Here is a 24,408-nt window from a genome sequence, read left to right on the forward strand (position 1 = left end):
TTTCAAGAAAATCACAGGTTTTGAAAATGTAAGAATGACTGCAGAAACTAGCCCTCTTGGCAGACTCTTTTAAACAATGAAACAAGAAGCAGTTGAACATGGGAAGCAAAAAAGAAAAAAAAAGTCCTGATTTCAAATTCCTTGAAAATGTTCTGATTTGAAGTTCTCTGAATTTAAAGAAAAACTGAGTCTTTGGGAAACAAATCATGTGAAAAGGAAATCTTTAACACTGCTTTGGCCTGAGAATGGGGAAGAATGTCAGCAAGTGTTGAGCATCACTGAGAACTACCTAAAGGACTAATAGAAACTATATGTGGGTAAGGATTCTTTCTCACAATCTTCCACTCATCTAATAAATACACTGGAAAAAGAGAATCAAGTAAAACCTTTGAAAAAAATCTGCAAGTTCGACATCAGCCTGGGCTACAAAGTGAGTTCAAGGCCAGTCTTAACTGCACAGTGAGACACCATCTTCTCACCCCCCCCCACCTCCCAAAGAGGTAAGTAAATCCAGATTCTTGATTCAGACCCAGCAGACCAGAACTTGAGCATATGAGGCAACATATTTAATTTCTATGGACTTTAGCATCTAAATTCTAAATTAATTGCCAGAATAAATTCAAAGGGAAGCTAGTGGTTTCCAAACTTCGGCGTTTACTACAGATGCTGGGCTGCACTGTCAGTCTAGGAAGAGGCCCACAGCACAGGCAGATATCCACGGTGGAGAATGATACCAAGAAACAGGTACACCAAAGCAGACAATGTTCCAACGTGTTCCCCATTTGTCAGCTGAAGACTAAGTAGAAGCTAGTACACAAAAAGGCATCCTTGAAATGAGAATTTCCAAGGTAATCTGATGTGCTTTTAAGACTTGTTTAAGCAATAAAACTTGTTTCACGTTAATTACTTGTATGGAAGTGCTTTAAAATGCACCACGGACTTCCAGCTCCTAAGCAGGCCCAACAAACACGCTTCAGTCTCCCTTGATGTCCCAGTCACTGGCACAATGTAAATTAGTGGCCGGTGGTGGAACCTACTTCGGAGGCTGATGAGATGTGACAGGCAGTTTGTTCCTGGCCAAATGTTCTCGGTATTTAACTCCAAACTTCTTGTATATGTCTTTTTGCCCTCTGGTTTAGAGTTACTACTTCTTGCTGTGAATCTTTATCTCAGTTCTATGATGAGTACCCTTGAACTTTTTCCACATGATTTCTATGTAATTCTCATTGTGCAAGTAAACAGTTCTTCTATAAGTAAATGAATAAATTCTAAGGAGCATTTCTGTTGCTATTTTCTTTTTCTTGGCCAAGTTCCTTGTCTTATCAGATCTTCAAAAGGGTGTACAAGGGACTACTGTAGAGTTTAACAGATTATGTAACACTTTCCCCACATAATTTTTTGTTTTCAAGCAGGCTTTCCCCTCACCTCCACTCAAAAGTTATGATGCACTGTGTGAAGGTACACCAAACTCTAATGACTCAAACAACATTTCAGGAAACCTTTATTATGGCAATTGATCACTGATCCTTCAGCCTTCTGATTCAGACTTGCTACAGTGAGCTCCAGGACTTCAACAGGACCTTTAAGGTTTCCAGTACACAGACAAACCTTTTTCATCTTTCCACACCTGACTCTGCAGGGAGCCACTGTAAGCCAATCTTATAAATTCTTATATATTTGAAAATCTTGCATTCTACCTGTTTCTCTAGTAAGCACTGACTGATATACAGCAATTATAAAAATAAATCTGAAGACATTTTTAATAATTAGTCTTGAGATCAGATGAAAAAGATTTTTAACTTCAATTTATATTACTGTGGCAAAGAAGTCTGAAAGATAACTGATGAAAAGTTTAAATCATAAACATATATAAGGATAAAATTCAAGGACAATAAAAGAAAAGACAAGTTCAAAAATAATTAAAATTGGGGCTGGGGATTTAGCTCAGCGGCATAAGCGCCTGCCTTCAAGCAGGCAGTCGTGAGTTCAATCCCTGGTACCGATAAAAATGAAAAAGACAAAAAAAAAAAAAAAAAAAATTAAAATTTCTGACCATTTAGGATCATTTATTTTTAAATTTAATAACATTTAGATTCTATTAGATAAATTTAAAAGTGATATACCTGATTGAAACATTGTAATATGACAGGAATTTCGTATTTCTGGTAGCTGTATAAACTCTGGGTTAAATAATGCTCCTTAACTTTAACTTAAATCTCTGCAAAGGCATACACAGCTTTTGCAAAGTGTTCCAGGGGAGATGTGAGTGAAATACTTGAAGATCGTTGTTCTATACAGGCACTTTGTTATAAGTAAGTTATCCATCTAAGAGAAGACTACACAACAGAGCAGAAAAAACATGAAACTCCAATACTAGTTTCCCTCAATAAACTGACAGTCTTAAACAGCTGCACCTTTTCTGAATATTCCATTGAAAGCACTGCAAGTAACAGATACAATTTTTAACACTTCTTTACTATATTTGGGGTTGAATGAATAGAATGAATGGTGAACACATATCAAATTGCATCATTTGATACTGGAAAATTATAAACATATTTCTATTAGAAATCAAACAAGCCATACAATTCAGACATAATCACATATCAAGTCCCCTAAATTATAAAAGAGAAACCTTAGTATTTAAAAACCTTAGCCAGGCATAGTAGTGCATCTGTAATCCCAGCATTCAGAAGGCTGAGGCAGGATGATTGCCACAACTTTGTGGCCAGTTTGGACTATATGGTGAATTAATAGCCAACATGAACTTATAGAGAAAAGACTGTGAAGGGAAAAAACAAAAACCAAAAAACACTAATATGTTAGGGAACAGATGAGTGAGATTAAAACAGCAACAAATATAGTACTGTTTTTGACTTTTTCCAAGACAAAAACTGGTAAGTGAATGGAAATGAGCCTGGAACAACGGGGGAAATCTCAAATCACTTTGCCATTTTAGTGTTAAGTAAAATTTCACTTTAATAAATAAAATAAAGTCTTCATTAAAGTCAAATCTTCATGAAAATTTAAGTGCTCAAAAATACTGATCCTTCCAAATATTAAATTCTAGTTCTTTTGTAAGTCAATATTTTTCTAAGATACTCGGTAATTCTGTAATTTTCTCGTCCAATATAGTTTTTACATTTCACACGATGGACACAATATCACCAAAAACCATTCTTACCTTCTAACTAATTTTGGTAGTAGTTACGGACTAGTTAAAAGGGGACACATCTATGGCCAGGCCACACTTTTAAACTGTACTTTAACTGCTATAAATTAAGTATACTTATGTGAATTGCTACAATGCCAATTTAAAATAATGTAAAAGGGGCTGGGGATTTAGCTCAGCGGCATAAGTGCCTGCCTTGTAAGCAGGCAGTCGTGAGTTTGATCCCTGGTACTGATAAAAACAAAAATGACAAAAAAAAAAAAATAAAATAAAATAATGTAAAAGGGTGAGAGCACTCATATTTTCATATTGTATTGAAGTATAACAAGCATATAATAAACTACATGCACTGGCAATGCATAATCTGATAAATTCTGATGTGTATACAAATTTAACTTCTGAGAACCTTAATCCCCTTCTTTAGGTAAAATATTAAATTGGATGTTTGTTGTTTGAGACAAATACTTACTTTCATGTAATTCACAATCTTAGCAAGAACTCCAAACTTATATCCAGAGCTTCCTGATAGTGCTTTGAAGTTAAATGATCCATTGCTATGATCTGGAAATTAAGTTTAAAAAAGACAACTTTAACAATTTCATATTATACATTATTATCACATTTAAGCAAGGAAGATGATTTGAAATTGGCAAAGTATTTGAGCTTTTCATCTATTTATATTCTATAATATTCTGATGAAAAGAAATTTTTTTAAACTGTATCTCTGAGTACATATTAAACTATTTTCTCACTAAGGGTAGAAACAAAGTAAGAAATAATTTAAAATCATTAAATTGTAGTTTTGGGGCCAGGGATACAGCTCAGCGGCACAGTGTCTGCTTGGCAAGTGCAGGGTCAAGTTCAATTCCCAGTACCAAAAAGAAAAGAAAAAAAATATATATATACATATATACATATGTATATATATATTTTTTTCATGATTACTTTAACCTTACTCTTACCTTAAATTTGATTAGACTTCCCCCATATTTAAACATTGAAACATTATAAAACTTAATCTGAATCAAAAGTTTTTCTAGCAGACTTAAAAACAGTAAAATAATTAATTTTTAGTTAAGTCAGAGCGCAAATGAGAAAAAAAGACAGACCGACTTTTTATAGAGGATAATAGGTGTTTCAGAACACCTATTATTTTATTGTATTCAAAAACCCTAACACCATGATTGCATCACAAACACATTCCATTATTTATAGGAAGGAACCATATAAAAATTAATCATAAATGCTAAAAAAAAAACCTCGGAAGTATATGGTTTATATCATCAAAGCACTGCATTAGACCAACCATGTGGTTGATCCACAAACAGAAAGGCTAAATAAAAGGGGAGAAGGAGCCAATCTCTAGCATTGACTTGGTAATAATCATTTAAACAAAAGACTGCATTAGTCCACCACAAGTCAAATGTAAGGACTTTCAGAGATCCAAGAGAGCTTCTAGATGGCAACATAATACTCCTTTGAGAACAATTAGTGAAAACTCTTTATTGAACAAGCTTGAAGACTAAAATGAAACTTCATACTGAACTTTCCTTTTAAAATAATTTTGTTGCTGGGCATGGTGGTACAAGCCTATAATTCCAACAGTCAGGAGATTTATGCAGAAGGATCACCTGGAAATGGAAGCAAGCCTCGGCTACATACTAAGTTTAGGGCCAGTATGAACTACATTAGGGAGATCTTATCTCGGGGGGGGGGGGGACAAACAAAAAACTTAGTTATAATTTTGACAAACAACTGACACACAGAAGTCTACTGTTTCCAAAATAACAATACTATTAAGACTGTCATACTCTGGTGTGGTGGTGCACATCTGTAGTCACAACACCTGGGAGGCTGAAGCAAGAGGACGGCCTCAAGTTTGAGGCCAGTCTCAGTGGGTTGAAGGACACCCTGAACTATACGGAGACCCTGTCTCAAAACAAACAAAACAAAAACTGTCTTATAGGTGTTCTTTTGCAGTCACTATTTCAATTATAAACATTATCTTCACAGTTCAGTTTTCCAAGGTGTTCAAGACCTAAGCAGCAATAGTAATAACTAATATTTATTGAACATTATTTGCAGAATATAAGTGTAAATTATTTTCACATTTAATCTCTCCTTAAAACCCTATTTACAAGCCAGGCATAACAGCATATGCCTGTAATCCCAGCACTCAGGAGGCTGAGGCAGGAGTAAAGTTGCATGTTTGAGAACAGCATGGGCTACAAAGTGAGCTGAAGGCCAGCCTGAACTGCATAATGACATCGTATGTCAAAAAGACCCAAAACAAAACAAAACCATTTATACTAGGTGTGGTAGCGCACACCTATAACCCCAGCACTCAGAAGGCTGAGACAGGAGGACCGCAACAAGTTCAAGGCCTGCCTGAGTTACTTGGTGAGACCCTGTATCCAAAAGGGGAAAAGAAAACAAACAAACAAACAAAAAAAACTAAACCCCTTTTTAAGAGGTATTACTGTCTTCTCTTAAAATAAGAAAACTGAGGGTAAAAATGACTGCACAGATTGAAATAAAGGTGCAAATCCTGTGATACTGCCTTGTAAAAGACCTATTAACTAGCCTTTGAAACCAGCTATGTTGCCAGAGTACAGAAATTCTTAAATGTACAGTTCCTATTTCCTTGTTTAATTTGGTAAAATACTATTAAGCACATCCTACACTACTGCATAAATAACTAACTGGAGCTGGATATGGTGGTACAAAGCTGTAATTCCAACACTTGGCTGAGACAGGAATATCACAAGGTCAAGGCCAGTCTGGGCTAAACAAGTTCGGTATCAGCCTGAACTCCAGAGCAACACTGTGTCAAAAACAAACAAAACAAAACACAATAACAACAACAAAAAAAAATAGATGGGAAGACTACAAAAAAGAGAACAATAATATATTAAAAGTTTCATTTATCACAGGGTCTCTGGCTCTTGATGCCTACCACAGTCAATATCCAAGACATATTTGTTGAATGAATGAATGTAATAAGGCTATTTCCAAGTATCCCTTTATGGTCCCAGAACCTATCAATTTATCTATAATTTAAAAAAAAACAAATATACATAGCAAGGATGTATACAGCTGACTGGTATCTTACCAGTCACTTCATTAATTAAAATTTTGATGCTGTTATGTTTAAACCAAACTCTGAATAATATATGATAATTAAAAAGATTCTCTCTGAACAGTCAAATGGAGATGATTTTACCATTTAAAACACACAGACTGCGACTGTGTTTTAAATGTACACTGTGCTTACCTACTTGAACTCTTACAGCTTGAAAGCTAAAAATCTTACTTCTTTTCCTTCAGAACTGCTTCTACATCCAATCATCATAATCACTTCTGGACAGATTTACATATGGGACAAGTATTGACAAAAAAATTTTAAAAAATGAAATTTTATTTACGAGATACTGTATGTACACTTCCTGGAAAAAACATCAAGCTGGTTGGTTACCCAGACCATTATTTCCGAGGTCACTATCCTTCCTGGCATTACCTTATAGCCTCAGCATTAAAACATTCACTGAAGAATGTGAAATTTTAGAGGTAAACACTAAGAGATATCAATTTATTAGTAATTCCCAACAGAAATGTAGCCTAAGGATTAAAAAAAGAAAAGAAAAGGAGTGACAGTCGATATCCCAGACAGCTCTATTCAGGTTTATGAATGATTTACTCTTCAGGGTGGCAGGGCTTAATGCAAATGAATGTGGAGGAAAACTCCACTGCACTGTGATCTAACCAATAGGAGCGCAGCTCCATCTTGGCTGTGCACTAGACTGCATTACAAACAGACGATACCATCGCTTCAACAGCACCCCTTCAGACAAGAGGTAGGTTTATACCATCTTTTTATTTGGTAATCCATGTCCTTATGATACAATAGAAAAATATTTTAGCATATAATCAACCAGAAAGCTTTGTTCCTTCTAAACACTCAAAAAAGCAATTATTCATTCCATTGCTTGGTAGGATTTTATTATAAAAATATGAAGACTGCCTTGTGCAATTTGATAAGCACCCTTACTATATCTGCACCTTAATGGAAAATGTATTACATTTTATACGGACATGATCTATATCCAGACTTTAAACCAGAAACATTTGATTTAACTAGCTACTTGCTAATTTCAGTTTCTCATAGCAATTTCATTTCAGCAGCTTGGCCTGTCTTAACAAAGGATTTTTCTTAAAGAAAAATCTAGACTAAAAGCAAATCCTGGGCTAAAGCTTTCTGATTGTATGTGCAAATTATCTTGGCTGACAAAGTAGCTACTCAAAGTTTCCTGTATTTTAACAAACAGGGCAAAATAATTCAAAATTATTTTTTTATTTTATTCAGAAAATGCCAAGAAACATTACAATTTGATTTTTATATAAAATTAAGACCGTAAAGTTTATTGTTATGTGAACCAGATAATTTATAAAGCACTTCAGACTTCCCTAACATTTTAATTAAAATAATTCCTCACAGGGAAATTTATCTTATTGTAATGTAAGTCATACTATAATTAAATAAAAATATTTTAGATAGCCTTTCATTTTTGATTAAGCCACAAAAATAAAAATTTACCATAGCATTTAAAAATATTGAAATTATTCTTAAATTGATCCTATGAACAAATACAAAGGAAGTCTTTTTTACATTTTAAAATAATGATGTCCTAAACAGAACTGGTTAAGGAATGAGAGAGAGTTCAAGTTAAAAAGCTTATTTTCACAGCTCAGAACAACCATTCATGTCTATTAAAAATTAGTATAAAGTACTGACCAAATTTCTAATTTTGTAATATTCAAACATGAAAATACCACTAGTTAGTAGATGCCAGAGATCCAGGATATATACAATACATACTGACCTAAAGATCCAACTTCTACCCTTTATTGTGTGAGGTATACTTACTCATTAAATGGTTTTTTCATAAGTTTTGTCCCTTCTGTTTCTTAGCATTCGGTTAACATGTGTAGATTATCCCTTACAAAACCCAAAGGGTCAACTTGAGCCACTATTTTGAAGAAAACAATATGCAATGTACCAACCACTGTTAAGTACATATCATTTTGTTTTGAAATCCTATATTGCTATTGTATGTTTTTGTTGTCCTCATTTTGCTTTTTGTTTTTTGATAGTTTGTTTGCTTCTTGATCTTTGTTTTTTTCTTTAAAATTTAAAAAAAAAAAAGGTTCTTACAACAGATATTAGATCTCTCAGGTTCTACACACGGGGTTAACTACCTAGAAATCATTCCTGTTTGCTATACAAAGTATGCAAGGTCCCAGATATCATAATTTTGTCAAATAAAATAGTTAAAACTTAAACTTCAGGTGAACTATAGACAGAAATTCAACCACTCTTAAGGTTTGAACACTCACACCAATTTATATTTAATTTCAATTTATCTATCTATAGTTAGCACAGATAAAAACAGACTTAGCGGCATGATCTATCTCAGAGTTCCAGACCTTAAACTGCTCTAAAGTCATGATTAATTCTCAAGTGCTATGCTTAAAAGCACCAGAGAATTCAATTTAAGAGATTTTACCATAAATAGAAGCAAAATATAATTTTATTCTTATCCAGTTATCGAAGATTTCAAAACAATTCCATCCTAGCTTCATAAATACTCCACTGGGACTCAATGAAATAGGAAGAAAAATAGGTGAAGGAAATACATTAAAAATATACCAAAAATATGTTATTTGGTTTAAAGTTCCCTATTCCTATAATTAAATTGTTAAAGGGACAATTTAATTGAAGACCCCAAAAAGTATAATACATCTTTATTTTTCTTCTCCTTACCATTTCTCTTGCTTTTTATAATGCATGTTTGTAACATTTGCTTGATATAAACTTATATTTTAGTTTCAAAGTAATTAGTCTCAAAATGAGAGAATATTCTAATGGTATATTTCTTTTTGCATGCTTAATCCACCAAAGGAACTATTTTGTTTTGTTAGTAATGCTGGCAACTGAACACAGAGCTACATCCCTATCCCTTCTTTAATTTTACTTTTATTATGAGTCCAGGTCTGGCTAAAGTGTGTAAAATCTAGACTACAACTTGTAATCCTCCTGCCTCAGCCTCCTAGACTGCTGGGATCACAGGGCATGTGCTAACCATTACTGTAAAGTAACAGTCTTCATCTTACATTTAACTCAAAAAATTACCAGAGCTCTTCTGTATCTTGAAAGAATATATACTAAGTTTAGAGTGGAAAATGGTAGAACGTTATGAGGTTTACTTTTTTTTCAGTTGATCTCAGACACTAAAACACAAATCTTTGAATGGTTCATCTATTATCAAAGCTGCAAATCATCACGATTTACAACATAAACTTGACATATATACACTTTCTGCTAAATGGCTTGGAAATTTCCAGCAAAGCATACATACGATTTTGGAAGTGGCCTACACTGCTATCCCAGTCATTGCAAGCATAATAATTTTATGCATATTTATGTGAGTAAAGTATAATTTAATAAAAATGGGTGTTTACAGAGCTGGGGATGTAGACTTTAGTGGTAGCATGCTTAGTATGCACAAGGCCATGGGTTTAATCATAAGTACAAAAAAAGTTTACTAATTCTAATTCTCTAAAATTGAAATATGACACAAACTTTTAAAAGCTAAAGTCAAAGAACAGCATTTTTCCTTTCCTTTTAAAATACATTATTTCAGTTTTAAACAAGTAATAAGTTTAAGTTGTTCAAAAACCAAAAGAACTATAACAAGGCATAAACTAGTAAGTCTCAGACATATCCCTGTACCCCCACTCATTCCCACCCATCCTCACAATGTTATTAACATCTTGTAGATCATGACAAGACTTTTGTGCAGACAGAGCAATTCAGGTACTATCTCCCCTTCTCATGTAGGCATACTATCTTGTACCTTGTTCTTTTCACTTAACATGTCCCAAACATCTTTTCATATCACTACAGAGCTACCTGTGAGTCTGTGGAAACACTGTGACAATTTAAAAAGTTCAGGGATGGCTCACCTCATGTAACTGAACCTAGCTGTGTTTCACCTCAAATAATTGAACCTGGCTGAGTTTCTGTCTGTCTGCCTTTCTGTCATCCTTTTCCCTCCCCCTACCTGCTTTACATCTTAGGGGCAAGAGGACCTCAAAAAAAGGTCCTCTTTTAGAACATTTCATATGCCAATGTTCTAATCATTCTAAAATTTCATTTTGAAACGGTATATTTTATTAGTGCTAACCATTTCTCCCCAATTTTAAAGTCACAACAAAAAAGGTCTCCTCATAATAAATTAAAATAGAAAATAATAACTTCTTAAGAATCATGTATTCAGGCACAAGTTACAGATTCATATAGCCAATTTCTTTTTGTTTTTATGCCAAGAATAGAACTGAGGACTTTATGCTTGCCAGGCAGGCGCTGTGCCACTAACCTGTATGATCAGCCCCTAAATAGCCAATTTCGAAAAGAAAAACAAATTTATTATGGAAATAAGATTTCAGATGAGGCTTTAAATTTATGTAAATGAGATATCTAAAATCAATTCTGAAAAAATTTTAAATTAAGTTCATTAATAGCATGGATTAAACTAATTTGAGAAGCCTAATATACAAAGAGATTATTCCTCTGTATGTGTCTTTCTCTCCCTATCACTGTGGGCTCTGCAGCTACTTTTAAGCCCAGACTTGGAAGCCTTCCAAAGAACCTGCCACACACATTTTAACAAGACTGGGCTGTTAATGCTGCTCAGTACTAAGAGTGCTTGCCTGGCACCCACATGCCCTGGGTTCAATCCCCAGCACCAGGAGGGAAAAGACTCAGAAAGAGGTCAACCTGAATGAAAGGCCTTAACAGGAAATGTAAAAAATAGTTCCCATAAATACAAGAGGGAAGGGAGCTCTAGGTGAGCCCCGATAAAATTAGGACTCAGTAAAGCCTCAGGTGCTTTCTCCTGCTCTTTACCCATTCACACAAGTGGCTCTGTTCTCTTATTTTCCCAAGGTCCTCCACTCTTCCTCTCCCTGTTCTACTGAGATTAAAAACTGCAACAGTGTCTGGTACTCCTCCCAGGAATGTCTGTATTTTAGCAGCACTAGAAATCTTTCAAGAAGCTCCAATCACTGACCATTTTTAAGATTATGCACACAAGTTGTCTCCAGTGCCTTCACTCTCCTAAGGAAGACAAGTCAGAAAGGACTACCTTTTGTCTCCACATGAGTCCATTTCTGTGAGTTGAATGTTTGTGTAAGTGGCAATCAGAACACAGAGGTGAGATGGACAGTCAGCCTGTCAGGACATTCACCTTACACAACACACTGCAGTCTACAAATGGCCCCCACTGCACAACGTGAAACGGTGCCCCCGGAGGTGTGCCAGGCAGTTATCCTGCTTTCCCTAGGAATGTGCGCTGAAGAGGAAATTCAAAGGAGAAGCAGGTAACTGTGAAAGGCTGAGTGTACAGATTAGTATGAAAATGCTCTAATGAGGAGGGACAAACATATATTCCACATTATGTATTTCCACATATCCCCGAACAGAAGCAATTAGTTAATTCTATTACTGCCCATTAAACATGTTCTCCCTCACCTGAAGATGGAGGGAGGGTCACTATGCACCATGAAGGCACTCTCACACCCAAAAGAAAACATACATTTAACCCTTCATTACTTTAACCTTCAAAATCCAAGAAGGAAAAAAAGAAAGTCCACCAGAGGTGAAGCAATTTCTCAAGTAAACTTGATTTAAGATAGAAAACAAAAAAGATATGAAAGGAACTCTTACAGAATACAAGTTTATCAACCTCAAAGTTTAAAAGGAAAAAAAAGGAGGAAAAAATGGAAATAAAACTTCTGTGAATAAGGAGGGGAAGAATGGAGGAGGGGAATGAGAGACAAGAAAGAAGAACCAACACAAAGTACATACAGGTGCAGATTCTCTATAATGCTATAAATGTTACAATACTCTAAATTCTCTATATCTAAAATGTACCATAAACTTAAGAAAAAAATTTAAAACCTTCAAAAGGAAGAAAAAACAGAGAATGTAATTTTTAAGTTGTAGTATGTTCCAACCATGAGATATTACACAGCAACTAAAAAATTACTAATAGATAAATTTCACCAACTTTATATTAATTGGAAAAAAGACACCAGGGAACCATGCATGGCTCCATTTCTGTGAAGGAAAAACAAATCTACAGTGGCAGAAGCCCCAACAGGGATAACCTCTCTGAGAAATGGGCTACTGACTCAGGTGGGAAACTTCTGTTCGATCCCAAAGTTTTAAAACCCTATATATATATATATATAGGGCCAGGTGATACAGCTCATCGACACAGCACCTGCCTGGTAAGTACAAGATCCTGAGTTTGACTTCTGGTACAAAAAAAAAAAAAAAAAAAAAAAAAAAAAAATCCCAAATATAATAAAAGAAAGGAAATAAAAATAACCTACAGAGTGGAAGCAACTGGAAAGTACACGGGGCACAGAGCTGATAAATGAAGTTGTATTATAAGCCCATGAACATTCACTACACTCTCCCCTATACTCTCTTCAGTATTGTAAATTAAACCCAGGGCCCTACTTCTTTTTTATTTTGAGATAGGATCACAAATTGCCCCAGGCTTGAGCCTATGATCCTCCCGCCTCAATCTATCAAAGTGCTGAGATTACAGCTCTGAACCACCATGCCCAGCTCATACATTTTCATACTTCTGTATGAAAGCCACTAAGTCTTCTTTACATGAAACAGATTATATAAAAGATTCCTCCAGAATTTAGAAAAGTATTTGGTACAGAGTGGGTAATAAATAAGCACTTTTTGTAAGGATGAATAAAAGTGTATTTACAAATATGTTGTAAAGAAAAGGCATACCATAGGGTAGGGCACAAAGGCCTGTAATCCCAGCTACCATGGAGACTGAAGTAGGAAGATCTAAAATTCAAGGCTGGCCCAAGCAACTTAGGAAGTTTCTGTCTCAAAACAAAATATAGTGAGTGTCTTGGTTCATGAACCAAGTCAGAAAGGAATTTAACCTAAAGGTTCAATGTTTAGCCTTATGGGAAAATCTGATACATTTTACCAGTTCAGTGATTCATTCTTACCAGTTCTGCCTTAAATCATGGACAAAATTTAGTTCATGAACCAAGGTACCACTGTAATACCAGCACCCTAGAAGGCTGAGGCAGGAGGGCTGCAAGTGAAGCCCAAGTCTGGGAAAATCAGTAACTTAGCAAGACCTCGTGTCAAATAAAAAATTGGGGGCTAGAGATACAGCTCAGTGCAAAGGCCTTGAGTTTAATCCCTTGTCCCCACCATCCCCCAAAAAAGCTGAGGACGTAACTCAGCATTCCTAGGCCCAATCCCTAGTACCAGAAAAGGAAAAGACATATAAAATGATAGTCATCAATGAATTAACAAAAACTTTTTTCTCTTATTTCCAAAACTTTCTTAGTATATAAGTCTTTTGTAATCTTTAAAAATTAGCTTAAGGTATACTCTAAAAGATCAAAATAATCCAAATTCATTTAGTTTCCCATTACTGGAATTCCATACTATCAAATTTTAATCCTTACATTTTCATTTAAGGTCTAACAAGTATCAGGTAAACACAAGCAAAACTTAATGCAATAATACTGAAGTTTAACTCACTAGCTTACTATGTGAAAGGAAGTATTAATAACTGTTAACCCTACAAAGGCTAAATTTGTCCATGTATTTTTTAAATATTAGTGTCCATACATAACTTTTAAGTATATGAAACCTAAGATTATTATCCACAGAACAAACAGGGTCAAGTCTAAGGCTCTACACAGGCAGCACAGCCTAAATTTTACTTTATTCTTATTCTAAAAGCATTTGGCTTTTCGTTCTCTACTATTTTTTCTTAGGCCCCTAATTCCTGATTCAGATCACTTGTTATTGAAGTTTAATGGTGTGGAAATAGGAAGCAGAAATACACTGAACCAAAAAGGTAAGAGAAGCCACAAAAGCTTTTTCAGGTGCACTCTGCAGAACACAACCTCAAGCTGCCAAGACTTCTTATACACAGCAGTTCACTTACCGTTGCTTTAGTCAAGTTTTAAACCCAATTCAGTCACCGGTCACCTCTTTACATTAGCAATTAATTTTTGAATATGAATCTTAAAAACACAAATATTTAGCTAACAAATGATACACATGAAAATGATTTAAATATCTGGAATATACAAGAAATTAAAAAATAAAATTCTGTCACTAATTCTGCTAAACAGTAAGTAAAATTCATATTGCCTATGTAAATTTCCAAGAACTCTTAGGACTGAGATCAGAATGAGCAAACCTGTAGTTTAGTTATACACATTCACTTTTTACCCCTTTTTGCAGATTCAAAGAGCAACACAAGAAGTAGAATCTCTCAGAATGGGTTCCAGCCACTGGAATGAAACCACTACCTCTGTTTATCAGTACCTTGGCTTTCAAGTACAAAAAATTTATCCTTTCCATGACAACTGGAACACTGCCTGCTTTGTCATCCTGCTTTTATTTATAGTCACCGTGGTATCTTTGGTAGTACTAGCCTTCCTCTATGAAGTGCTTGACTGCTGCTGCTGTGCAAAAAACAAAACTGTGAAAGACTTGAAAAATGAACCTAACCCTCTTAGAAGTATGATGGACAACATCAGAAAACGTGACACCGAAGTGGTGTAGCCCTCTACAGAACAGGTACAAAATCTTTAAAAGCAGACTTCAGACTCTTCTGAGAAAAAAGAAAATTTCCTGAGGCCAACTGTTACTACAACAGCTGACTCTGACTCTGAATGATTAAAAGATTTTCAGTACAAGAAAACACAAGTGAAATATGCACTTTGTGTATGTGTGTACCTTACATTAAATATGCAGTAAAACTTCATAAATGTGAACCTATCAGTATCTTTAATATGACACTTCAAAAACTCAATGAAATTACTAGTTCTCAATAATGAGCAAAAAAAGGTAAACTGGAAAACATAATCAAGGTTATTGGTGCTAAAATCATTTATGCTCAACAATTTATATAGACTAAAAAGTAGTATAGATTTCTACAAAAACGCTATTGTAGATTCATTTCTAAATCCAAAGTAAAATACTTAAGTTCCTAAGTGTACAGAATAGCAATATTTTCTAATTTATTGAAGAAATATTTTAATGATTTGAATTTTACGTAATTATTTAAAAATCTCAAAATAAAATGCTGGGCATGCTGGTACACACCTGTAATTCCAGCACTCGGGAAGCTGAGGCAGGAGTATCGTTGCAAGTTCAAGGCCAGCCTGGGCTACAAAGTGTGTTCAAGGTCAGCCTGAACTGCATAGTGAAATCATGTCTTAAAAAAAGGGCTGGGGATTTAGCTCAGCGGCATAAGTGCCTGCCTTGCAAGCACACAGTCGTGAGTTTGATCTCAGGTACTGATTTTAAAAAAAAAAAAAGTCTCAAAACAATCAGAAAAGACACAAGTATACCTGCATAAAATCACCAAACTGACCAGTTGTTTCATAAGAAATATATGATCTATTAAGAAGCCCAGACTATTTTCAAACCAAAACTTACTATTACACTGCCAAATAGCAGTTCCTGAGCTTATTCTTGTTTTACCTCTCACATTCACTCTGTTAAGGACTAAGATACTAAATGTAGCGGACAGCAAAGTGAGTAAAAACCAGCTATTAGAGTCAAAGAAACATGGCAATTCTCCAGAGCTGTACGCTCACCTAAGCAGGAGGGTGACATAAGAGAAGCCGAGTTTTAGGTCAGATTGGACAGCTCAGCAAGATACCGTCTCAGAAGAAAAAAATGTTTGGAGATGTAGTTTAGTGTGAGGCCCTAGAGTTCAAACCCAGTTCAAAATCTTTAATTTAAAAACAGTATAAAAGCTTTGTCTCCTGACATTCCCAGGGCTGTAGAGATACTACTGCATCACATTAATACTGTCTTGCTATCATCCTTGAAGCAAAACAAAGCATGCTCGCAACCACTATACTCCCTCAGATCAGAAATGACACTCTTGGAAATGTAATCTGCAAAATTAGTCTAAAAGAAAAAAGCACATGTACAAACAAAAATGTTTATGGCACTATTCAAAAATCACACATGAAAAATCTAAACCTTTAAATGTGACACATCAACAGATCAAGAAACTACCAAATCCTATGACAAAATGAAAAAACAATGAGTATGTGAAATGAAAAATAAATTCAGAATATAACTTTCAATAACATTATATTGCTATAAATTTACATACATACAAGTAAAGCCTGAAAACAAATATGGAAAAATCTGAAACAGCTGACATGTGAAGAGAAATTATGGGAGAAGAAAGGGCTAGGAGGACTGTAAAGGATTCTTTCTTTCCCTCCATTACTGACGAAATGGGTTTTGCTTTTGTGTTTGTTTTTTGTCTTTGTGGTAAGTAACCAGGTGGTAAAGAGAGGGGAATAGAGACTTATTATTTTCATTTTAAAGACCTTTAATTAAATCTTAGCACTTGGGAGGCTGAGGCAGGAAGATCTCCACACATTTAAGGCCAGTCAGGGCTACATAATGAGTTCAAGGCCACACTGGAATACATAATGAAACCATCTCTAAAAAAACTCCATAATGAACAGTTTGAAATCACTTTCCCACTAAGTATCTTTCTTTTATAATTCTAGCAAAAACAAATACAAATGATATAACTAACTTTCAGAGGACTTCTGAAACTTAATATACAAAATACTGAGGTAACAGAGTTACAAAGAATGACAGATTAGAAAAATCACTGCCTGCTGTATGAAGAAGAACTTGAAAGATGCTAAATCAGAATGACACAGGGGACACGCCTCAAACCTGGCTGTTACTCAGTCCTAGAGTAACTATAAGGAACTAACTCTACCCATCGATAACAAACATTGCAATAAAAGGAAACAACTCTGTTGTTTTAGGACACTAAGACTTTGGGATTGTGACCACAACAGACTTGACCCTATCCTGACTGTTTCTAGGGATACCCCTGACCAATGAAAGCAAAGTCTTATGCAGGCGCTCACGCCTGTTAAATGAAACAGTGCAGAAGACAAAATTCCTGAGCAGATCAAAAAGACTATGCCTCAGAGTGGCTCTGCATTAATGTTTAAAATAATTTTAGCCAGCCTGGTAGTACATGCTTATAATACCAGCACTTACAGGCTGAGGAAAGAAGACTGTTTGAGGCCAGCCTGGGCAACACATGAGTTCAAGGCCAGCCTGAACTGCATAGTAAGACCCTGTCTCAAAAGACAAAAATGAATAGTTTTTATCTTTTTGAGACAGGGTCTCACTATGTAGTTCAGGCTGGCCATGAGCTCACTTTGTAGCACAGGCTGGTCTCAAACTTGCAATGATCCTCCTGCCAGCCTCCTGAGTGCTGGGATTACAGACATGTACCACCACATTCGGCTCAAAATAGTTTTTAATATAATTCAATGTAAATTTCTTTGGAATGAAAGACAAAACTAATATACAATGATAGGGCTACTTTGATAAATAAGCTGTTTTAACAGGCATCAGTAAAGTAGCTTGAAGAACATCTAACAAGAGGGACATCAATAATGAAAATTACTATTGTTACTTTGGTAACTAAGTTATTAGGGTTGGGAATTATGTTGCCCTGACCTTCTTATTTAAAAGATGATAGTTTAAACCAGGCTCGGCAGCACACACCTGAAATCCCAGCACTCAAGGGCTGAGACAGGAGGACTGCCATGGGTTTGGTGCCAGCCTAAGCAAGCCAGTGCAAGGCTCACCTGAACTACACAGTGAGACCCTGTCTCAAAAAGTCAAAAGCTAAAAAAATAAAAGATAACAACTTATATGGGTAAACTAAACCCAAAGTAAACAAAAGGAAAACACTGAAACAGAAATAAATGAAATAAAAAAAGAGTAACCAATGCATTTTGTTCTTTGAGAAGATCAACAACAAAATAGTCAAAATAAGACTAAGAAACAAAAATACACAAATTCCTAAAATCAGAAAAGAGAATACTTTGAAAAACTTTATAGACAACGTAGTAATGAAATGAAACTGAAAAGACACAAAGTACCAAAATTAACTCAAGAAATAAAAGTAAATTTGAAAACACCTACTTATCAGAAACTATCTGACAGACCTACCCACAAGGAACGCTAAACCCAAATGCCTGCACTAGTGATTTCTCCCAAATGTTTATTACTTGTGTGTGTTTTTTCTGGGTTTGTGCGACAGGTTTTCACTATGTAGTCCACACTGGTCTCTGAAACAGGTCAGCCTGGAGACAGCCCTCCTATCTCAGCCTCAAGTGCTGTTATTAGACACTTGCACCACCATGCCCAGCTTCTGTTTTGTGGTTGTTTTGTTTTTACAGCACAGAGAACTGAAACACTGTACTGGCTTTTGCACTACATATATTCCCAGTCCTTTCCGAGACCAGGGTCTCACTAAATCACAAAGTTGCCCAGATTGGGCTCACACTTAGGATCCTCCTTGCCTCAACCTCCCAGAATGCTGGGACTACAGGTGTGCACCAACATTGTTAAGAAGGTAATTCTTCCCTATGTTGATGTAGGAATTCAATCTAGTATCTATCAAAATCCCAGTGGACTTTTTCTGCAGATGTTGACAAACTGAACCAAAAATTTATATGGAAATGCGAAGGATGGCATAAAAATTAAAATAATCAGGGGCTGGGGATTTAGCTCAGTGGCAAAAGCACCTGCCTTGGAAGCAGGCGGTCGTGAGTTCAATCCCCGATACCGATAAAAAAGAAAAAGACACCCCCCCAAAAAAGTAAAAAAAAAAAAAAAAAAAAATTTAAAATAATCTTAGAAGAAAGGAAGCTAGCAGGCAAGCAAGCTAGTTAGCTAGGCTTACACTTCATTCTTTTTGTGATGCTGAAGCACAAACCGTGGAAGTTCATGCAGGCACATGTCCCTCTCAAGCCTCTACCCCTGCGTCACATTTCCCACCTGTGCATTTGTATTTCTTTATCTCAAACTTTAACCGTAACGCTACCTCAATCAATTAAGTAGGTAGTGGCATAAAAACAGGCATATAAATCAACTGAGAGCCAGGGATTTAGCTCAGTGGTGTAAGCGCCTGCCTGGCAAGCTCAAGGTCGTGATGAGTTCGATCACCAATAAGTCAACTGAGACCCCAGAGAAACGCCTTCATTTGTGGTCAATAGATATTGGAAGAATGGATCAATGTAATACAATAGGGGAAAAAAGTTTTCCAAGAAATGACGCTGGGAAAACTGAACTGTAGTTGTAGCTCCTTCATCTATATCTATATATCTGAGCTGAGTTTTGTGTGTGGTTTAACATATAGGCCTAACTTCACCTTGAATTCAAGAAATTCACTTTGAATGTAGGCTCTTAAATTACACCACACACAAAAATCAACTTACACATAGTACAGACCTAAATGTAAAGAGCTGAACTATAAAACTTTAAAACAAAACATAGAATTAAATTTTCATGACCTTGAATTGAGTAAGTCTCTTTGATATGACATTAAGAACATAAGTGATTTCCAGAAATCCAATATAAGAACAGAATATTAAAAGCCATCAGAGACAAGAAACAGATCACTTACAAGGGAACACCCATCAGAATTACAGCAGACTTCTTAGCACAAACCATCAAATCACGAAGAGTGTGGGAGGAAATAATTCAAGCTTTGAAAGATAATAACCTCCAGCCAAGATTGATATATCCTGCACAATTGTCCCTAGAAATTGATGGAAAAACAAAGTGCTTCCAGGATAAAGAGGAATGAGGGGAATTTGCAACCACCAATTCAACTCTACAGAGAATACTGCAGGATATTCTAAAAAAGGAAAATACCAAGATTCCAGAAATAGTGGCAGAGAGGCCACAATGAATGGAGCAGAAAGAGAACTGAAGAAGACAAACTGACAATGACAGAAAAAGAGCTCAACAGAAATGAGGCAGAGAAGATTGGATGGTAGGAACAGCTATTTTGGAGAAAACAAGACATCATAATAGCTAGTACTGATTTAGTATCATCTTGTTTTGAAGTCCCATCAAGCTTTTATTCTTCTGTCCCCACCGGTCTTAACAGGTTGTGTCTTACTGAATTTTATTACATGTGATAATATAAGCAAAAACTTTTACAGACAAAGAGATTATACAGAAACCATTGTTCATTTTCTGTTAGTTGGCTCTAAATACCCTGTAATAATGTCATTCTCTTGAATGGTTTTACATTGTTTGGTGATATGTTTGGTGCTACAGTACACAAAGTTATACTCAAAGATTTCAAGGAAAGAGACACTATGGTAACTACTTTTATGTCAAGATATCTTGTGGTGAAACACTATTTTGCTTAAATGGTTATGTTTTGACCTGCGCCGTTTTGATGTTATGCCCTCTTTTATCTCAATCTCCTTTTTTAAATTATTTACTTTTTTCTTTTTATCTTTTTAATTAAGGGAAAAATAAATAAAAAATAGCAGGATACATTATAGTAACCTATTTTGATTTCCTATTAACTTGATTTAAAACCCTGTATTGCCCTCACCATCTTGTTTTGACCGATTTTCCCCTATTCTGCTTGGCTTGATAGTACCAAGTTCAAAAGTATAGGCAACAACTGTGAAGACAATAAGATTCATTTTGACGCCCATTCCGGTTGACTATTATCTTCTTTTAAAGTCCTGTAATGTCTCCAATGCTTTGGTTTTATTCTTTACTGTTTTGTTCAATTTTATTATAACTGGCAATTCTTCTTAAAATAGCAAGAGGCAGTATGGTAACCACTGTTGATCACCTTGTATTTTGTTTTTTACATTATCTATTATGTCCTTCCTTTTGATTTGACTGACTCTGTTCTGATATGTTGCATTTGGTTTTACTCTCTTCAAAAAAAGTAGTAAGAACTGTGGAAGTAATAAAAGCCAAAATGTGTAATTGTTATTGTAGAAAAGAAAAGAAAAAAAAGAAAGTACTCTAAAGGTTATAACTGCATATATGTTTAAGTGTATAAGATAAATAACCATATTACTGAGTTTTGTTGGTCACTGAACAAAACTGCTTACAGTCTCACTGTTTGAAAGTCTACTTTATATGCTTTAATTTTGTAACTTGAACAACTATTTCTAAGATGAGAATATGTAATCTATTAACTAGTGATTTCTTACTATTTTTTAAATTTTGTATTACTTGTACCCTTTTTTTTTCTTTTTCTCCTTAAATAAAATAAAATAAAGAACATAAGTGATACAGTAAAAGGGAGGGGGGGGACTATAAATCAAAGCTGGGCTTAGTGGGGCTAGGGATTTAGCTCAGCAGCATAAGCACCTGCCTTGCAAGCATGTAGACGGGAGATCAATCCATGGTACCAGTTTAAAAAAAAAAAAAAAATGACCAGGGATTTGGCTCAGTGGCATAAGCGCCTGCCTGGCAAGCACGAGGTTGTGAGTTCAATCCCTGGTACCACAAAAAAAAAAAAAAAAAAAATTTAAAAAGCAGGGCTTACTGATGCACCCCTGTAATCCCAATACTCAGGAGACCAAGGCAGGATGATTGCCATAAACTAGTGACCAGTTTGGGCTACATAATGAGTTCAACGTCAGCCTAAACTACATAGTGAGACCCCTCTCAAACCAAAAAAAAAAAGGTTGAGTTTCATCACAATTAAACAAAAGTTTCCTTTATCAAAAAATATTCAGAATATGAAAACAAGCACAAGCTTGGAGAAAATATTTGCAAATACACAAAGTGTGATAGAAAAATACAGTGGGGAAAAATACAGTGAATACTTAAACACCTAGACTTGTAAATGATGTTCACAGCAATACTATTAGAAACAGGAAAAATAGAAATTACCTAAATATCTATTAAATGGTGACCTGTGATATATCCATACAACAGAATCCTCTTCAGCAATAAAATGGAATTAAGTACTGATTCATCATAAAACATAGATGTAACTCAAGAACACACTGAGTGAAAGAAGTCACAGACAACCATTTAATTTACAGACATTCCATTTATAGCTATTGTCCTAAAACATCAAATATAAAGACAGAGGTGGGGGTAGGAACAATTCCTGAAAATGGGCATATATAGGATCTTTTGGAGATGACGAAAATGTTCTAAAAGAGTGCAGCGATGGTAACACACTCTGAACGCTTATTAAAAATATCTGAATTGGTCAAGCACAGTGGCACATGACTATACTTCCAGCTACACAGGCAGCTGAGGAGGAGAAATCTGAAGTTCAAGGCGAGTCTGAACAACTCAGGCAGACCCTTCCTCAAAATAAAAAATGGGCTGGGTATGCAGTTCAGTGTTAGATCATCCCTTGATTCAATCCCCAGTACCATGAAATAAAGAATTAAATTGTACACTGTTTTGTATATAAAGTAAATCTCAATGACTATTTTTGTAGAAAATTTAAATTTTAACTAAACACAAGACCATTAACATCTTTAGAGCTTAAATTCATTTATCATCCCATCCCTTTTATTGTTGTTTTGTTTGAGACAGTGTCTTACTATATAGTCCAGGCTAGCCTCAAACTTGGCAGTGATCCAGTCTCAGCCTCCCAAATGCTGGGATTACAGGTGTGAGCCACCATACTGGCAGCCAATCCTTTACGTTTAACAAACTGTTTAAAAAACAAGATATGAGGCTAAGCGTAGTGCTGCATACCTGTTATCCCAGCACTCAGGAGGCTGAGGCAGGAAGATCACTGCGAGTTCCAGGCCATCCTAGACAACAAAGCAAGTTCAAGGCCAGCCTGAACTGCATAGTAAAACATGGTCTCAAAAAGACAAAAAAGAAAAATAAGAAGGCCTCATCCGCATGACCTTGGTGAATCCAAGGTCAGCCTGAACTACATGGTAAGGCCCTATTATAAAAAACAAAACAAAAAATCAGTATGAACAATGAGTTGAAAAACCCTTCCTAAAAGATTTCCTGAAAAATAAAAACCAAACATTCTTTAACAATTTTACTAACCAGAATTTTGTTTAGACCCTGATGATCCTCCATGTTCTACCTTTGCTTTCTTCTTCTTCGATGATGATGAGGACGATGATGACTCAGTAGGTAATGAACGTTTTTCCACTACAGGAGTAGAAAGAGCTCTTTTTTTGAACAGTTCTCGTTCTCTCAGTAGACTTGGATCCATAATGCTGAAAACATAAAAACAAATACATGTAACTATTAAACAATACAAATACACTTTTCCTGTAATGCTAGGGATTGAACCTAGGGCCTCACACATGCTATGAAGACACTACCAATGAGCTACATCCCAGTCCAAAAATATCTTTAACACAGATTCAAGGCACTCAACCATGAATGCCGAATCCCTATTTCCCAAATAAAATTGCCTCTTATTATTTACCACTTATTGTTTTACTCACTTATTCATTCACTCAAAAAATAATGCTTGTTGTGCGCCAACTAATGGGCTAGGAAATACTAAAGAAAGGACAAAAAGAATTTTTCTGTAAAGCTCTACACTGTGCTGTCCAATACAGTAACTACATGTACCTATTAAGTATCTAAACCATGGCTAATTAGAATTGAGATGTACTTTAAGTACAAAACATATACCGGATTTCAAAGAGTTAGTAGAAAGTTTAATTAGTGAGATACTTTAATGTTTAAATAATCTTTCGTGTATCAGATTTGATATAAAAATTTCACCAATTTTTAAAGAAAAACTACTAGAAAGTTTTAAATTAGTGTGGTTTACATCTGAAGTTCACATTACTGTCCTAGAAACAACATTGGGACTACAGGACAGAAATTAAGAAGCAAATTTAAGTGCAATGCAGGGAAAAAAAATCAGAATTGCTTATAAATGAAATGGTGTATTTTAATAACTAGTGAACTCTCAATCATTTATTGAAAAGCCTGGGCTATTATTTTATAAAATGCATACAGAAAATTTCTGACTTGGAGAGTGATGGGACTAAGTAACCTCTTAATCCCCCCACCCCATCCAATTCTAACACTCTACTATCCTAAGCAAATTCAAAGAACCAGGACAAAGAACAAGTCAATCAAAAATCTAAAAAAATAAAAATTATCTTTTCTGAACTCTCCTTGTGTCCTATCGAGGATGTACAAAGAACTCAAGCTGACTATGAACAAATCTGTCAAGGCTGTGGTTAATGTTAACCAGAGGGAAATGAGTATGTTATACTGGCATTCCTTGACTTACAATGTTGTTACAGCGGATAAG

The 24,408-nt window shown here is 35.3% G+C and overlaps 2 protein-coding genes across 4 annotated transcripts in view; one reads left to right on the forward strand and one right to left on the reverse strand.

The window, feature by feature from the left end:
- Positions 1–24,408, reverse strand: part of Gtf2e2 (general transcription factor IIE subunit 2) — a 76,348-nt gene that overhangs the window by 49,424 nt on the left and 2,516 nt on the right. For both annotated transcript variants that reach the window (XM_003474876.5, XM_063240116.1), the window contains exons 2-3: positions 23,172–23,347; positions 3,642–3,733 (exon numbers count right to left, since the gene is read on the reverse strand). In XM_003474876.5, coding sequence (XP_003474924.1) covers positions 3,642–3,733; positions 23,172–23,343 — 264 coding nt within the window. In that variant the 5' untranslated portion in view covers positions 23,344–23,347. The remainder of the gene's footprint in view (positions 1–3,641; positions 3,734–23,171; positions 23,348–24,408) is intronic.
- On the forward strand, positions 6,877–15,076 carry Smim18 (small integral membrane protein 18). Of its 2 annotated transcripts, XM_013158079.3 has the most exons (3): positions 6,968–7,026; positions 14,066–14,148; positions 14,541–15,076. In XM_013158079.3, exon 3 carries the CDS (start codon positions 14,577–14,579, stop codon positions 14,862–14,864), a length of 288 nt encoding a protein of 95 aa, XP_013013533.1. In that variant the 5' UTR covers positions 6,968–7,026; positions 14,066–14,148; positions 14,541–14,576; the 3' UTR covers positions 14,865–15,076. The 2 variants fall into 2 exon arrangements, with proteins under 2 accessions (XP_005005985.2, XP_013013533.1); XM_005005928.4 differs by lacking the exon at positions 14,066–14,148 and having other exon boundaries at positions 6,877–7,026.

The sequence above is a fragment of the Cavia porcellus genome, unplaced genomic scaffold (assembly GCF_034190915.1).
Source record: "Cavia porcellus strain 051 isolate PalLab524CR breed Dunkin Hartley unplaced genomic scaffold, mCavPor4.1 scaffold_29, whole genome shotgun sequence".
Classification (NCBI taxonomy): domain Eukaryota; kingdom Metazoa; phylum Chordata; class Mammalia; order Rodentia; family Caviidae; genus Cavia; species Cavia porcellus.